This window comes from Hesperophylax consimilis, chromosome 21, assembly GCF_061612785.1.
Source record: "Hesperophylax consimilis isolate HC1 chromosome 21, BYU_Hcon_1.0, whole genome shotgun sequence".
In the NCBI taxonomy this organism is placed as follows: Eukaryota; Metazoa; Arthropoda; class Insecta; order Trichoptera; family Limnephilidae; genus Hesperophylax; species Hesperophylax consimilis.
This window is the reverse complement of record NC_142856.1, coordinates 23,223,721-23,242,808: the sequence shown is the minus strand read 5'-3', so window position 1 is coordinate 23,242,808 and position 19,088 is coordinate 23,223,721. Positions and strand designations below refer to the sequence as shown.

Genomic DNA, 19,088 nt, shown 5'->3' with positions numbered 1-19,088 from the left:
TAATACAATTCTTGTAGATGTGATTATTCATGTGTAGATTCAAATATTATAAAGTTTGACGTTAATATTATGTAAATGGTGACGTAGTAGTGAAATAAAATAATACAAATTAAAGGTTTTATAGTAGCGAACTGACAATTAAAATAAGTTCAAAAAGGTTCGAAATAGATTCAAGTAGGTTTCGAAATAGCCCATTTTCCATTTGTTGTATGTCTCGTATTATAAAAATCTAATAATTGCACGCCCGGGAGAAGTAGGTATTAAAGTATTAAGTTCGATTAATGGCTATTTTAAATGTGTTCCAATTATGAAATGATCGGCTAAAATTGTTTTTAAGAAAAGTTAAATTTTTCTATATTTTAGACAGTAGAATTAAAGAAATAGCTGTAATTCCAATGGTGTTGTTGGTAGTGGAAAACACCAACAGATGCAGGAAATGTGAAGAGGATGAAGAGACTCCAATTCACCTTTGGTGCCAATGTCCCACTCTATTGGGAACAAGGCTCAGATACCTGGGAAGACACATTGTAGAACCAGAAGACATAGCCACATATCCAATGACAACCCTGGTGAACTTTATAAGAGGGACCGGATTACTGTAAAAGGAGTCAGGTAAAATGGGAGAGAGCACAATGGGCCTATGGCCTAAGTGCTCACGGGAACCTTACGTCAACCGTCTCCTATAGTAAAAAATAATAATAATTCAGATGGTGATGAAAATTCGGGTAAAATAATTCTATGTTTTTATTATTTTATATTCGTAGGGAAATTTCATTGTAATAATACCAATGTCTTAAAAACATTAGAACTTTATTTGACTTGGGCCTTTCAGTCAACTATTCTGATAGTAAAAGAGTCTGAGAATAAACCAGCCTGAAAGTGGATCAGTGTGAAAACGAACCAGCGTGAAAAATTACTGATCTGAATGTGAACATATGAAAAAAAACCCGGTTTGAAAATGTACTAGTCTGAAATTGGCACTGTCTTGAAAATGAAACAATTTGAGAATAGACTACTCTGAAACATGACCAGAATTAAAAATGATACGTCTAAACTCGAAAAAGACCCAAATTAAAGAAACAAAGATATTTGGAAAAAAATCATAGCAACATGAAAGCCTACTAGGTCAGTTCGCTTCTGGCAGTTAAACAACATGAAAGTTATACACTTTTCTCCCCTTATCCCTACAAAGATTTAGTGCGATGCTCCATTAACTTGTAAGATTGCCGCGTAATGAGCCCTTTGAAAGAAGATGTTCATGAATTTAACCCTTAAATAGGTTATTAAATCCATTAACACCATAATATCCTCTTGCGTTTTACCCTTCAAAACCTACCTCCAACCCACAACCAACGTAAATTATTAAGTTAACTTTTCGAAAACTTGACTCGCTATAAAAAATAACATTATTATAAAATTGAAAATGAAAAAGAAAGACTTTTCCGTGATCAAATTAATGAAATTTAAATAACGGCGAAGGAGAATTTTCTCTTTCCGCGGAGAGTTTTTACTTCATTCACTTCTTGCCCAAGTTTCAGCAATTTACCGACCATTTCACTAAGATAACAGCGCTGGTGTAAATAATTTTGCACGTTTATCAGTTTAAACTATTTTGGTTGAATTTAATCGGCAGAATTAGGAAAGCAAACGATAAGTTGATATTTTGCCGCCATAAAAACACAGTATATATATTTTCTCTTCACTGGTTTCAGAATATTTTCAGGAAAACTCTTCCTTCATCAGGACGACAATTATACGTTGGTTAAATCTGTTTTACATGAATACTGCTTCAGAATACATGCCACTGTCTTCCTAACGATTGAAGAGTTGTTTAATTTTTACAGCACATCTTTAAAAACAGTTATTTAGGTATTTTAACACATAACTATATCTCAATTTAAATGTCTTTTACATACAATAATAATATGTAGTAAATCATTAAGGCCGCTAACAATAACACTCCTTGTTAGAAGACGACAAGCGATCAAAATTTCAAATCAAAAACACGTGATTTTGTATAACTTCATTTCGCCTTAAAAAATTTAATTCGGTACTTTGTGTTTGTTTTGACGTTTTCCATAAATTAATTTTTAAATTGCTTAGATCTTTACCTGGCAGACCTTTAAAAATAGCATTTAATTTAAATATATATTTTTAATAATTTGAAAAAATGTGTTATTTTTTAGGCTTCTTGAAGGGTTTTGTAGGTAAGGGCGTGTTTGACGATTTATAATATAAGGTCAGTTACGAAGAGGATAAAAAGAAGAAAAACATGACATAATTTGGCGAAACGACACTATAAGTTTAGTACGAGGATATATAACCGACGGGATAGGATATTTATGTACCCCGTAGAGGGGCATTTTACCAGGAAAGCAGAGAATAGAAGAGAAACGATAAACAACGTGAGTTTATGAAATATTTAATGAAATAACTCGGCGGGAGTTGCAGTAAGTGACGGGTTTACGGGGTCTAAGGAAATCAATTTATATCTAGCCAAGAATGGATTGTGACAACTGTATAAGAAACGAGTCCTTTGTTTTCTGATCTCCGGATAGAATCTATTTAAAATGCCCCCTTGAGCTCCTTCCAAGAATATTTTAATTGAGTTTATTTTGGAAATTGGGCATTGATGGCTTAAGCTTTTATCATTGGAATTGCACAGTTAATATTGAAACGCATTTGATTTCAGTAAACAAAAAATTTCAAAATAATGATAGGTTACGCAAATATTGAAAAAGAATTGTTTTTAATTTTATAATTTCCTTATGATTTCAAAACGGATTCATCCACTTATTACGAACAAGTATATAACAAGAAATTTGTTGATTAAAGTGTATTTATAATGATAAAAATGCCGTTAGATTAAATGATATTAGGTTTGGTTTTAAATATATTTAAGTGTGCAGAAGAGGTGTTTGCAAATGCCTCTTAAGAATTGTGTGTACAATTTTGTTTAGTGATAAAATAATGATAAGTCATAGAAGAGTAAATACATAATTAATATGTACGTGTAAGAGTTTTTAATATTTAAAAAATATATTTTAGAGGTTTTAATAATACTGATTTTAATTCCAAGAGCACATTATTTTACATATAATTAAATGAGTCATAATTTTGTAGAAAATATATACTAAATGACATAAGGCCCTGTAAATAAAATTAAAATATTTATTTCATAAATATCACTAATAGATAATGTACATATCATAATAATTTGTTCTTACAAGTATTGAAAAATAAATATAAAAAATATATAAATATAATATTATGAAATAATTCTAGTTACAATGATAATTATTTGTTTGTGAGTGAAATTTAAAATATCTTTTTGGAAAATAGTTTGTGAAAAATAGAAGGATTGTATTTTTAAGCGTAGATATTTCATTTTTTTTGACGATTTAAATATTAAGCTTATTTTATTTCAAATTCCATGTCCATCAAATCAACGGTCAGCGTCATTTAGTTTTTTGGCATTTGAACGCTCCCTGTTAAACGCTGATTTCCGGCCTGTTTCAGCCTTTAATCAATTTGTGATCAGCTGACAAGCATACCAACATGAATGTGATTTATATTCAGATTCTAGTTAGCTCTGTGAAACATAGATGGCATTAGTGAATATTTGAGGAACTACCGATATTGTAGAGATCTACAAAATAAAGAGAAACATTCTTACCGCCTTCTTATAAGGACATTGGATGGCCATTGGGCTACTGGCTTTCCTGCTGTCTACCAGCTCTATATTTGTGGAAGTTCGTGTCATTATAGAGCATCAATTTACAGGAGTCAGAACAATGAACATTATGATTCGCATTGTAACAATTATCAACAGTTTAAAAGTCATAAATTCAATAAGGTTCTGGTCGTTGATTTTGATGGTCATCAAATATGATGGGGTTGGAAATACCTCAAACAAAGATTTATAGATTAAAATTAATTGTAATCAATAATAAAATACTTCAGCGCAATTAAAAACTAACCATTCACGAAGAATTTAAGGATTATGAATATTAATATTATAAATAACGTCATTTATACATTTTCAAAGACATAATAATACTTTCATCGTAACGAGGAGCACGCCATTTTTGAAATAAATAATTTATAGTAATTAAAAATACTTTGATATATAGGACTTCAGTGAAAATAACATTTTGTTAATGCCGAGTGACCATTGAAGGATGCACTCCAACCGGCGGAAGGGTCCAGAGTTTCACGAATTGTTGCATTTTAAGGTTCCTTCGGAGTGGACGAGCCTGACACCTTTTACATCACCTTTGTTATCCAAATCCGCATTAGTCCCAATACCTTGTTCTGCTTTCTTCACAAGAGATCTTTTCTTTCTAGATTCTTCTGGGAATAGAACGTCAAAAGCGTCGCCGTCTTGGTTGCCCATATTGTTTCCTCCCATACGCATGTAGTTCTCATCGATGAACATCTTTAGTTTCTCATTGGCTTCTTTATCGTTTATTTCAGCGCTTTCTTGGTTGTCTTCTTCTTCGTCTTCGTAGTTCTTTTGCAACAAGGATCGTCCTAGCCTCATGAAGTTGTCATTCTTCCTGTCGGCATAGTTGACTGCTTTAGGTTCTGGGGGGTCCTTGGCAGACCTTTCTTCCCTGACGTAGGTGTCTGATGCAATTGTAGGGATTTGTTCTTCTTCGTTAAATTCTTCAAAGTTAGGGTCAGTTTCGTAGTTGGCAAAGTCCTCGTCAGATCGTCCAAACCTCATCAAATTGTTGTTCGCACGTCCGAATCTCATCAGATTATTGTTTGCACGTCCGAATCTCATCAGATTGTTATTGGCTCTTCCGAAACGCATCAAGTTGCTGTTTGCACGTCCAAACCTCATTAGATTGTTGCCTCCTCTTCCGAACCTCATCAGGTTGTTGTTAGCTCTTCCAAACCTCATCAGATTGTTGTTTGCCCTACCAAATCGTATTAGGTTACCGCTGCTTCTGCCGAATCTCATCAAATTTCCTGGTGATCTGCCAAACCTCATGAAGTCTGAATTCTTGGCTCTGCCGAGGCGCATGAATCCTGATTGTTTGCTGCGACCGAATCGCATCAGATTTCCACCGCTCATCTTTACTCTGGCTTCCGTTGGCATATCGGGATCGGAGCGTCCAAATCTGTTGACAAAAAACCTGTTATTTATCGTTCCAAAACGGTTACATACAATTAATCCGAAGGAGCCAAATTAAATACACGGAAAACAGACAGTAATACGAAGTGGGAAACAAATGGTGTCTATCACGTTTGCTTGTCATCCTTCAAATATTTATTTATTTAATATCAACGGTATAAATATACCATAAATAATGACATTATTGACACATATAAAAGTAAGAGATACAAGTAGATGCAAAAGTTATGAGCAGACTTAGGTTAAATTAGTATTAATTTAAAATATATTATAGTACCTATAGCCTTTTTCCATCTACATTCTGTTTTCATTTTTGTTTTTATCTGTTACTATCTACATGTAATCTAAATAAAGCGAGTTTTTGAAATGCTCAGCCCTGGTATTGTTATTGATTAAAATTAAAAGGGTGAGTTGTTTCATAGAAATTGAACAATTCATCAAATTTCAACATTCATTTGCGAATTCTGTGAATGTCCTATTCAAATTCTGTTATTATATCATTATAGGCCAGTTACTTGACAGAACTGAAATAATAGCAGGACCTTCACAAAACTTGAAAATTAACTTTCAAATTTGAAGAATTGTTCAAATTTACTAAAACAACCCTTCAAAGGACGGGTTGTTTCGGAGAATTTGAACAATTCATCAAATTTCAACGTTAATTTTTGGGTTCTGTGAAAGTCCTATTCAAGTTCTGTTATTATATCATTGTAGGCTAGTTGCTTGACAAAACTGAAATAAAAACAGAACTTGAAATTTTTTTTCACAGAACTTGAAAAACGAACGTTGAACGTTGAAATTTGATGAATTGTTCAAATTCTCCGAAACAACCCGTCCTTAGTTATTCTCATTTTTGAATAGGCATCGAGTGTCATTGGAATACCGTTTTCAGAAACATGCTTTTCCATTAAATTACATTATTACGTGAAGAGGCAATAAGATTGGAAAGATGGGTCCCCGAGCCGAAGAAGATGGGATGATAATATTGAATCTCAAATTTTCCATGCACCTCTTACATAATAATAACATTAAGAATCGTGTCTGGTATAATACCAACCTCATGAAAGTTTTATCAAGTGCGCTCCTTCTCCTGGCCGCGATCTCGCTGATGGACCTCTTGACCATCTGACTTCCCTCCCCCTCCCCGGAGAAGGACTGATCCTCTTCCAGCAGAGGGTTGTCCTTGGAGGGAAGCTCCTCGCCAGGCAGCTCCTTGACGCAGAACACGAGGGGGGACACCAGAAGGAGTAGGCAGAGTCGCATGGTGGTCTGGAACAAACAAACAATTTCTATTGTTAGAACTACTGGATAACTTATTTTCAAATCTGATACTTTTTTACATTAACTCCACACAAGGGGAAAATAATTTCATAACCAGAGTAAGATGTTAAGATGGTATTTGATCGATTTCATCCGAAGGAAGAGAAATTATCTAATCAGGCACACCAGGATATCTTGCACGGTCGATCGATATAACCCTGTATCAATACAATGTTGACAAAATTCGTCATTTATGGCCTGTTAGCGATGTGTGCGAGCATGGTCAGAATATGATTCAAATCAAATGGGTATTTTTTTAATAATGTCACTCGTTATGCAAAATAACTGGCTTATTAATGAATGGAGGTGAAGTACCGAAGCTCTTAGAATTGAAAGAAATCGTAATCACTATACATAGACTGAACTACTTCATGATTCCGTTGCAAATCGAGATAATAAATTTGTTAAGAGGAAGCTACAAGCCAAAAATGTGTATATTCTTGGTATACCTTATATTGTAGGTAATAAGCATTAAAATCGCTTGACAAACGGAGTCTAGAAACGTTCGATTTCAAGTACAAAACTGGTTTTTATTTATTTTGTAAATATTTTTAAAAGAAAGCGAAAAAGTTAATCCCTTGAAACTGTCACAGATAATCTTAGCAATAATACTGTATTTTTTAAAAAGTTGTTTCCTTTACGCGTTCATACATTTCTATTAAAAAAATATTATTTAGTAGTTTACATTTATATTTTTTATTGATTAGTTAATTTTTTTATTTGTATTCTAATCAAGCGAAATGATAGGAAAACCTTCAATTTATCTAAAGCATATAAAGTTCACCCACCATAACACAGGCTCATCCCTAGCATGGAGGGTGACATATCACAAAAAATCAATAAAATAAATAAATAAATATTATTTGGTATTCATAATGTATGCAGTGGTTTCACATTTAGGAATGTCAATCCATATATAGATCCGTCAGTGTTGAAATCGTAAAACGATTTCTAATTTATTTCGTGTCAATATCGGTTCAGCTATCGAATGCAACCGTGCTAAGGATCTTGATATAAAATCGTATGAAGTTCAGCCTATCGAGCCGATTTTGTGAAGTTATCAATTTGATCGTGCTAGACTCCAGGACACACTTCCATCGTCCATCTATTCGGTGGTTATAGTAATAAATTATAACTATTCATTACGAAACGAAGTACAACAAATTAAAGTTAATCTTTACACGTACTAATTATTGTCTTATATGTACTTCCTTTGATGTTAATTTGAACACGTACTGCTGTCATTAAAACTTAACGTTAAATGTCAACTAGTTAAGTTATTAAGATGTTAGGTGCAGTAGAATGGTAGTCAACTAATTCTCACAGAACTCTCATATAAACGATGCAGCCGATTTGCATTAAATGTTGCAAATTACAAGCTAAAAGAGTTTGCGGTGGTTCTACGCGATGTTCATTATTCTCATCAAGATATTATGTGCCTGTTGTTAGCTAATAAGTTAAATGACCAGATACGAACTGGCGATCAAATTAACTATGTTGTTTTTTAAAGATGAACTCATGTTTACAAGACAAGATTTTTACACGAAGCACCAAGGATAACCAATTATTATTTACGATTTTAATTCCCGTCGGCGGCATGTATTTTTACAGGCAAATAATTACTGCTTAAAAATAGTATGTTATCCTTTGTGCTATGCATAATAAACTTTGTCTAGTTAACATTAGTTTTTCATTAAAAATAATAATTATTAGGTTGAAACACAAATATAAATTTGAAAAATCTTCCGAAAAAAAATTAAATGCCGCCGACAGGAATTTAACCCGTACCCTTCTGATTGTCGTGAAATATAGTAAAAATAAACCGACGTAGCAGTGGCCTAGGGCACCTCGATGATAATAAGGGTGTGGATTCAATTCCCTCGTGTGTGCTAGTTGGTTCCATGATAACTCAACACAATGACAATTCAATACACCTTTATAAAGTGATATGAAGTCATTAAAAGCAATGAAATAAAACTAGCATATTAATCTAACCTACGTAAAATATTTAACCAATCTTTTGTTTCATCACTTTTTATGACTTTATACAACTTTTTGTGTGTTTAATTGATATTTTTATGAGTTTTCCGGTCACCTTGCCAGGATATAATATTAATATTGTAAACGGTGACCGGATAAATCATCAAAATTATAATTCATTACATCTTTAAAAAGTTATATAAAGTCATGGAAAGTGATGAAAAAAAAACTTTATTTAATTATTGAAGACAATATTAGCGATTTCTAAACGAAAATCTGAAACAGAAAAGGATACGGTCACATCTAGGACTCGAACCCAGGACTCAAACCCAGGACCCTTGTCTTGCCGGGACACCGCTCTACCACTGAGCTAATGCGACCCTATCCCCCTCGGTCACTTTTAACTGTATCATACTTCGAATAAGATCTACCAACATTGTCTTCATTTTTTATGTATTTAGGCAACTATCTTTATGTATGATCGCAAGATTCAACCCGAACTAAATGCAATCTAGACAGCGTCTTTTTAGATAAACCTATCTTATTTTTATTTTTTTTCTGTTTCAGATTTTCGTTTGGAAATCGCTAATATTGTCTTCAATAATTAAATATTACAATTTGAGGTTTTACTCAATAAAGTTATTCCGAAAAAAAAAACTTTATTAACTGGGTTAAGTAGGTTAGGTTAGGTTAGGTTAGCTAAGGTTAGGTTAGGTTAGGTTAGGTTAGGTTAGGTTTGAATTATATTTTTTTCATCGTTTTTAATGACTTTATATCACTTTTTGAAGGTGTGTTGAATAGTCACTGTGTTGAGTTATCATGGAACCATTGTAAACATACGTTACAATTATTGATAGTTTGCACTCCCCGCGCAGTGAATCCGTCTCTGGTTTAGCAGGATTCTGTGTTGTGTCTTGTATCATGTTGTCTTGTGTTACGTTATCTTATGTTATGTTGTCGTGTGTTGTGTGGTGTAGAGGAAGTATGAAGTTGTACAATGTACATGCCCTCCCGGTACGGGTTTGATGCGCCCGTTTCCTCTCCGAAGCGAGTGGCACAGCCGGGTGCCTTCATAATTAACATGTGAACTCAGGTACACTAACAGTGGCGTTCTGGTTAATTGACTAGCTACGTATCAGTTGGAAACAGAATTTGCTATAATCTTTTACGATCACGCTCTTAAAATGTCTTATTTATCATTATTTATCATTTTAGGTTAGGATCTTTTTCGTTTATAATCAAAACCTCCTAGATCACAAGGTCGGGACACTGAATCAAATATGGCACTACATTCTCACTGTGAAAATGGTACTTTTACAATTAGTTTGGATAAAATATCTGTAATGTTGTAAAAATTTTGTACACAAATAAAATAAAATAAAAAATAAAATAAAATCAGCCTCCTAACTTGTATGGAAACCTAAAAATAATAAATGTATTTTTGAAAATTAATTCAAACATTTTAGGATGTTTTATATGATGACAACTAAACAACATAAAATATATAATACGTTAACAATGATTTATAAGCTTAAAAATAACATGCTCCCTAAATATCTGCAAACTAATATTATGTACCATGAAAATGTTCACAATTATCCTACGAGGAGTTGCCGAGACTTCAGGCTTCCTAAAACTAAACTTTTGTGCACACAGAACAGCGTGTTTTATAAAGGGCAAAAGCTTTATAATAACCTACCAAGTGCCATAAAGGAAGCCTCAACACTTTCCGTAAAATATGTGGTATGTATACTAAAAAATGAATTGTATTCACTCACAAATATTATTGTCACCTTAACAGGAGTTAAGTGTATTTTTCAAACTCTATTTCTTAAACGGGGGAAACTGTTTTTCTTTTGTTATACATAGTGTTTAGTTCTTTTTCCCAATATTTTTAATGATTTTATTTGTTATTTTATTTTGTATTTTATATATTTTTTAATTACTAAATGTATGAAAAAATTGGCTTACATCTAAATAAAGCTTCAAAAACATAAACAAAAAAATAAGAATAATTTGAAAAAACGACAGTTAAAATGATTTTTTGTGTAAAATCCCATACACGTTAGTAGGCTGCTTTGAATGAGTGTACAAGCCTTGTGATCTAAGAGGTTTTGGTAAAATCCCTTCACTTTCAGTAGCCTGGTAAATGGGTTTGTGCGTATCTTTTTATGTCTGCCGTGTTTATTTTACCGGTATTTTAATTAATGGGGAACTGAACCTTTGAGAACCGGAGCATACATAGTCTGATTAATCTGTTCTATGCTCAAATTACACATCAATGGATTAAAAAAAATTAGATTGTAATCAGATTAATTTATATTAAATCATCATCAACAAAACTAAGAAATATCGACCCAAAACATACCTTAATTTAAGTGCTTCGTTTTTGTTCGCCAAAAATATTTACGCTGGACTACTCAAAAACCAAAATCTAAAGCCACGATTTTATACTAGTTAGTAGTTCTGTGTACAAAGACTTCATATCCAAAAAAAGGATGTTTCTAATTTTCCATAACGAAGATTTTCTCTGAGATCGTAAGATTTGTGTCGGTCTTTAAATATCCATTTCATAATAAACCATATATTTTATGTTCATTTTAATTACGAACCAGCTGTCCCCCGCCACGTGTTGCTGCAGCTCAGTCTAATTATGCAGATAGAGAAATATTAGCGCGTGTTGCTTTTACGTCAAACAGATGGCGCTGTTTTTCAAAAAAATATGTTTGTCCAACAGATGGCGCTGCTTACAAAAAAACATGTTTTTACCTGTCACAGACATATGTATACTATAGGTATATAAAAAACACACGCGTATTCGAAAGCAATGTTGTGTCAACATTTTTAAGCAATCGGTGAAGAACATTTATAAAGATATGTAATTAATTAATTTGTCTAAAGAAACGTCGCTATTTAAATGATAATTATTTTTCAAACTTTCTTCAGGATGTAAAAAGGATTATAAGATAATCCATTTAAAAAAAATATTCTTTAATTTTGAAACGTAAATGGAAAGTACAAGCAAATTTACAGAAAGACGAAGTACAAAATGGTCGAGTTATAACAGGACTTCGCCACGCACAGATAACTAAATAATTTGTATTAAATTACCGAATTGGACTGTTCAACATATTTAAATATTCCTACTTCCGACAGAATGTAAAGTGAACACAAGTATTAGTGGCAATACTTAATAGTCAATTGATGCCATCGCCAGTATCTTCCAAATTATATAATTATTCAGTGATCGTCTGAGCCATTTATTTATAGCAATTTATTTAATTCCAACATTCGTATTTTAAGCAACTGACCAATTACTATCAGTGTACAAAGTGAACTTTCCAGTATATATTTTTACAAAAGTGAGTTAACTTAAATAACAGAAACTTTGAAATATGAACAATTCAAAAAGAAAATTATCTCCCTGAAATTTGATAATTACATATTGTACCTTTAATATACGCATACAATCTTTTTTATCTAGCATTTAAAAAAAAACATTGGTAATTGTTATAATACTTATTCTCTAAAATTGTGTATAGGTATTGAATAATGTTTGTAGTTAATTTGATGATTGAATTATTGGATTCTTTAACCAGATATAAATGCTAAACCGACCAAAACTTGCAAAAAATGACAAATAAGGTAAAAACAGTTTGAAAGTTACAAATCTCAAGATATTAATTCAACATTTATTTATTTTATTGATACATGATTTAGAGAGCACATGTGATCATTGATATTTCACCCTCCATGCTAGGTATGACCCTGTGTTAGGGCGGGTGAATTTTACAGTTTGCGGACATAGAATCTATACATTACTATAATATAAAAAAGAATATTAATACTAATAAGAAAAATGATGTATAGCTAGTTTGGGTTGCAAGAAGAGGATGGAGAAGTTAGAGAATTATAAGAAGATGAAAAATTTGAGAAATTATTAGTAAATAGATCACACTAATTAATTATGTACATACTATACTGCTAAGTTAGGGAATAAGGATATATTATGTTTTGTCTAAAAGGTGATTAAATTGATGGAGTGTAGAATGAATGGGTACTGTAGTTGTAATGTATTCAGTGTGTAAGGATCCATTTAGTAAGTTGTTTTTTAAAGGAATGGGGTTGAATTAATTAATTTAATCATAAGAAGATAATATTCTATTTACTTTAGCGTATGCCTTTCTCTGTTATTTGCGTTTACATATAAAACAAGATATTCCTTTATTTAAAAATAAATATGTATTATTATTATTTTTTTTATTTTTTTTTTTTTTTTTTTATTTAACAATTTTTTATATAAGATAATGTGTCCTTACTGGGGTACCCCGTTCTAAGGTCACTAAGGTGATTCCAACCAAATACAATCTTCGCCAAAGCACGTCCTTGCTTCAGAATTAGGTGCCAAATAAATTCAAGGAAATGTTTTTTGGCCATCGCGTTCTTTGTGTTACTAAGCATCCAACAGTTACATTTCTGTTGAAAAGTGTAAATTGCCAAAATACAATTGCAAATAATAATTTCTTCGTGGTTCAACGCAACAAGAATAAATTTATTCTATAGGCTTAATTTAATTAATAGGGGATGACGGAGGAATGCCTTAGTAGCAATTTTTTCAATTCCACGAGTTATTTATGCTAAGTAGGAAACAAATTAAATAAAAAAATTTCAACATCATTTCACTAGGCACTAGGTACTCACCGATATAATACAAACATGGATATGTACACAATTATTTTTTAAACTATATTAAATTCATCTTAACTTTTGCTATTATTTAATTTTTGGCCTGTTTGCAATATCTATAACACAACAAGTAAAAATTTTAAGATAGATCTAACTCCTAACTACTCAATATTTATTAAATCAGACTAGAATTTCGGACAGGAAATAACATAAATCACTAACCTTCGAACAAAAGATTGACTCTTCTCATTATTGTGTAACCCGTATGTGTAACCCGTGTGTGTAACCCGTGTGTATAACCGGTGTGTAATGGTCAATAATAGATCGACTCGCCTCATTATCGCGTAACTCATAACCCGTGTGTAACCAAAGCCTCCATGATGTTTTGCTGCAATCCGTTGACAACGGGGTAGTTAACCACATTACTTTGTGTAAATTAAAAATATTATTTCTGCACCTTAAAATTTAGCGAAACATGAAAAATGTTTAATTTATAATATATATGGTATTTTTATTTTATATATCACATATTTATAGATAGTTATGTGATATAAATACATTGAATATTTCATGATTCCAGAGTTAACCTTCAAGAGTTTTAGTTGAGACAAATATGTTGGTTATGAGTTTTGAATAATTTCTATGTGGGTCAGGCTAGTCTTGTAAGCTGCTCCCCATCTGATTATGGCATATTATAGAAGGTAAATTTTTACCTACGACTGCCATTTTTAATAGGGAATAAAAAACAAACCTTTTATTCAACTTCATGAGAATAAACAACAGCATTTAAGATTATGGAAAATAGTGCCATTTAATATTAAATTAGTACGCAAAAATCTGCTCAGGAAACTGCTAAAGAAACCCACCGTTTTGGAAGAACATCGATGTGAAATTCGCGTGTGTTTGTTAAGTACTGTCTGCACTGCCAAACTAACAAAATAAAACACTAAACACAGAACCAGTAGCTAGAAACGCAGAAATCTAAAATAATTGATTATAACATTAGTCAACAACCTCTAATCGGAATAACTTTTAGCTGACTGCTGTGGACTCATTATCTTAAGTCATTGAATTCTTTGATTCCATGATAACTCAACTCAGTGAAAATTCAACGCACTTTTAAAAAGTGATATAAAGTCATTAGAAACGATGAAATTTTTTTTAACATAACCTAACCTAAAATAACATACTTAACCAAGTTAATAAAGTTTTTGTTTAATCAATTTCAATGAATGGATATAGCTTGTTAAAGATGTGATGAATTATCATTGTGATGAGTTATCCGGTCACCGGTTAGGATATAGGTTAGGTTTGGCTAGGTTAGATTATTATATAGATTAGTTTAAGTTAGGTTAGGTTATTATAGGTCAGTTTAGGTTCGGATGAGTTATTATAGGTTCAGTTAAATAAAATAATAATTATAATAATACCTAAATATAAATAATTTATGCTTTTTAAGTAACATACAAATATTTAATTTTTCGAGTTTGGCCAAAATAGTACCTACCTAGTATTTGCATACAGTAAATGGTTGAATTCTAGCCACTCATATCAGGAAAACCAACAAATGAAAATGTCATCGACAGAAATCATTCCAGCTATGTCATCGCGAATTTTCATTTTACGTAGCTAAAAATTTACCAAATGCAGATTCAGATTCCTTTTATAGTAATTAAGGTATTTCGTATAATCCGTGTCCAGCGATTCCGAATATTTACCAAAACGGTAGTTGTAGGTAAAATCTTACCTTATAGAATAGACTATACAAATGCGTAATATATTGAATGTATCAATTAATGACTTACGAATCACTAAAAACTTTGTATTAATAGAAAAATAAGATTGTAAGGTGAATACATAAAAAGGTAGCGACACTTAAAAATTGCGAATTTCACAAACGATGAATTTAATGTCAGCTTCAACACTCCAGCCCTTTAATAAGGGGCATACAACGTTTTGCAGTACAATTTCTAACAATTTCTACTGCGGAAACTTTTGTGTTGCGCTTTTGAGTGCTTTTTGTTACGTTTTGCTTATCACGTTCACAACTTTCCAATTAGAGCGACTAAAGTTTTTCTATTCACTTATTTAGTTCATACGTCATTTTAAGAACGAAAAGAATATGAGCAAAATATATTATTCAACCTTCCAGGCCTCTGGCATATTCTGTCTGAAGGTCGGAATGTTTCCGCTTTCCAATGAAATACAAATAATTGGAATATTTCGGAACGTATCTGATATCAGAAAAATGTTTTTGAAAGGTGAATTACAAATAAACATTTATTTCTTAAATATTAAAATTTTAAATGCAAACATAAACCTTTTTTTCTCATCTAAACACTAAAATTAGTGAATTTTTTTATAATAATAAAAACACTTATTTCATTAGACAAATGTGTTAAAATTATTGACATTTTTCTCGTTTCATATAAAAAAATAATTCATAAAGAGTTTTGCTCGATTTGTGTTCGGACACCTTTGGTGTCATAAAGCGTGGTGTCTTCTCTTTCTAACACCTTTTAGATCATATTTCGAACCATGGTTGTAAAGGAGACACAATTTCTGTGAGACCATATGAGCTGTTTCCAAAAGCGAACAAATTCGCCCGAAGGATTAAGCCTTCTTAAATTCCAATGAAAAATACTACCGAAATTAGTTTGTTCAAAGTTTTTTAAAGAATCTTGAAAACATTGGATTACGAGTAATTTGAAGAGATTCTAAATATTTTATATCAGTACGTTTTCAAACGGTTCACAAACTTATATTTTCTACCTTGTATAATATTATGCCTAGAAAAACTTTCAAAATCTGATGAATCAATTTGCGATCCACAAAATTTTGTTTACATCTTTAGAATACATTTACACTAACATGAGTGAGTGGGAACATTGAATGAATAGATGTATTCTAGTTCCACTAACATGAGTGAGTGGTAACACTGAATGAATAAATGTATTCTAGTTCCACTAACATGAGTGAGTGTTCCCACTGAATGAATAAATGTATTCTAGTTCCACTAACATGAGTGAGTGTTCCCACTGAATGAATAAATGTATTCTATTCATTTAGTGTTCCCACTCACTCTTGTTAGTGATTAACCGTTTGTAGAACATGGAGAAAACTTAATTATAAAAATACTAGTAGTTTATTAAAAAATATAGTGAAATTATTCGTTTTCCTGTCAAAAAAGGGACTGCAGGCCTTTGTTAGGAATTGACAGAATTTCTAACAAAGTATCAGTTAGAAGCGAATGTTTTATTAGGACGGCGGAACACGTGTTCATACAAATATGGATATTGATATTGACATTCTGATATTATCGCATATCGTCATGGTATTTATTAGGAAAAGAACACGTGTTCTTTATATATTCTGAATGACTAATTCATTACATGGTTTCTTCTTGGTAGAAAAATAGTTAAATCTCAGAGAAAATATCATAGTTATATCTGTGAAACATACATTGCATGAATTTGTATTTATCTGAAGGTCCATCATCGAGTTTTCCATTCAGGAAGGGAAAATGCTAATACATATCAAAAAACAGTTTATCCAGTCTGGAGAAGTTCTCGGGAGCGTTATAATTGATGTATTGCTTTGATGCACATTTCGTTCTTTGAAAAATGCAATGTTATATTTGTAGCATGTTCAGTAAATTATCTCAATTTCTTTAGATATATTGTGCTCAATATGGATGTATATCTACAATCAATGTAATAATATGTATCATTGTTTATTTTTAACTTTTGCTCCACACAGGAGGCCCTGAGGAAAATAATTCCCCTCAATGACCAATATCATCTTTGGAGAGGTTGGGTGGAGGGTAAAAAATAATGAGGGGAGGGTAGGAACCTGGGTCAGTGTGTCCAGGAGTATGGACGTAAGAATCACTCCCACTGCGGTGCAAGAAGATGGGTTAAGAGAGTCCTACTGTAGAAGTATAAGTTCTCCCTCAACCTGACTCATATTCTTTTATTTTTATTATTATAACGCCATATAATGGCTTTTACAATGCAGTGAAAATCGAATTACAAGCGTACAGTGGTAAACAGGATACCAATAGCAATAATTTAAAGAACAATTAATGTGTAAACAAAAACACTATTGCAAGTGATTCGGTTATTAATATAAGTGCAGTAAGACAATGCATAATTCAAAAGAAATATATACCAGTGTAACAATAATTGAACTGCTTTATACTAGGTTTGTATAAGACCTGTCATAAGTCGATGTATGAGGTGTCTATGATAATAGTCAGTAGTGAGTTTATTGTTACCCACAAAATTAATTGTACTTGGAATATCTGAGTAGGCATCGCAACTTGGCATTGACAATTCAGGGCTATCAGCGATTCAATTCAATACTTATAAATAAGAAATAATATTTTTTAATAAAATAATACATATGTTAGCTAACACTATAAGATATCAAGGAGCCATGCAGAAGAATGTTATCATTCCTAACATTGACTATTGTGTTTGGGGTATGTTATTATAGCCTTCTTATAACTATATTCGGTGCAATTGAACACATCTATTACTTCTGAGAAAATATTGCCACCTGCATGCAATCTAGGTATAAGCGAGTATCTAAATGACTCAGTCCTGATATTTTTGTTGCAATTAAAAAGAGTTTTGGATCGACTAGTTCTTATAGGTATATGGGTATATATATATTCCATTGTCATTGAATAACATGCTGACAAACTGCTTAATATGGTATTTTCACTGTTTTTTACTCTAGAAAAAAATTACGACAGTTAAGGCATTTTTGAGTTGTCGAATAAATTTTCCATAAAAATTTAAGTGTGCCATTTTGTTTTGCCGCCAAAACGACAGATTCACTTTTGTTCGCGATTATAGCGTTGTTGATACCACACCGGCCAACGTCGGTGATAGCCAGTAGTGTTATGTACGTCATAATGACGTTGTAGCAAGTTGGAGCCATTTCGGAATGTGGGTTTATAGATATTTTTTAAAATAAAAAATAATATAAAATTTACACAGAGCGATGACCAGAATCGGAACAAAACTTTATATCTTCCGAACACATTTTTAACGGTATTCATAGTTTGAGAAAATACCCCATTGCAGTTTAGCAGGATAATATATTTAAAGACAATATAAAGCCAATATTTTGGTAGACGAGATATATTTAAGAATAAAAGTTCTTGTGATGGTAGGGTATATAGTAAACCATCACTGAGGAGGTTAATACTAAGTTAAAGTGGCTTCTCAAATTCGCTAGATAACGGAATTGTATATCTGTATCTTTGCTGAAACGCTATGTCGGGGTCTTCAGTAGGTAATAGTCAAGTTGCTTTTGGCGATTTATTTATTTACTTACGCCCATTTTAGGGGACTTTACATATAAATAGTAAGTAAACATTATACATAACTGAACTCCTTCAGTAACAACATTTTGTATTTGTTTTGTGAAAATTTCCACTGACCCGGTATAATTATTACCCTCCATCAGTATTCTTTATAGAGAGGGATACATATGGCAGTTAATCCCAAAATTTCTGCACTAAAATAAATTCTGACTTATAGTATAACGTATTGTTTTTCAAATGCTTATAAATGCAAGCAAATCTAGGTTATCAAATGCATCATTTAGAGTTTTATATATAAATAAATAGTCAGTGAAAATCCTTCAGTCTGTAAAAGATTATCGTAGTTCAACAAATTTGCAAGAATACCCATATTAAAACATAGAGATCGTAAAAATTTATTTTGTATTCTTTCGATAGCTTGTACATGAATATTAAAATGTGTGTTCCAGACGGGAGAATTGTACTAAAGTTGGCTTCTAATAAGACAAAATATATCTTATGCACTTAATATTTTTGAAATTTATAGTTAACCTAGTTATAAATCCAAACATTTTTAATCCCGCATTTATATTGAGTAAGCTGATAAATAATTTATTGTAGGTACACCTAATTTGTAAGAACAAT

The 19,088-nt window shown here is 31.8% G+C and overlaps 1 protein-coding gene across 1 annotated transcript in view; it reads right to left on the bottom strand.

Annotated features, from left to right (window-relative positions):
- Positions 1 to 3,066: 3,066 nt before the first annotated feature.
- Positions 3,067 to 19,088, bottom strand: part of FMRFa (FMRFamide related propeptide) — a 123,236-nt gene continuing 107,214 nt past the window's right edge. Inside the window, exons 2-3 of the mRNA XM_089644549.1 lie at positions 6,201 to 6,412; positions 3,067 to 5,129 (exon numbers count right to left, since the gene is read on the bottom strand). Coding sequence (XP_089500675.1) covers positions 4,214 to 5,129; positions 6,201 to 6,412 — 1,128 coding nt within the window. The 3' untranslated portion in view covers positions 3,067 to 4,213. The remainder of the gene's footprint in view (positions 5,130 to 6,200; positions 6,413 to 19,088) is intronic.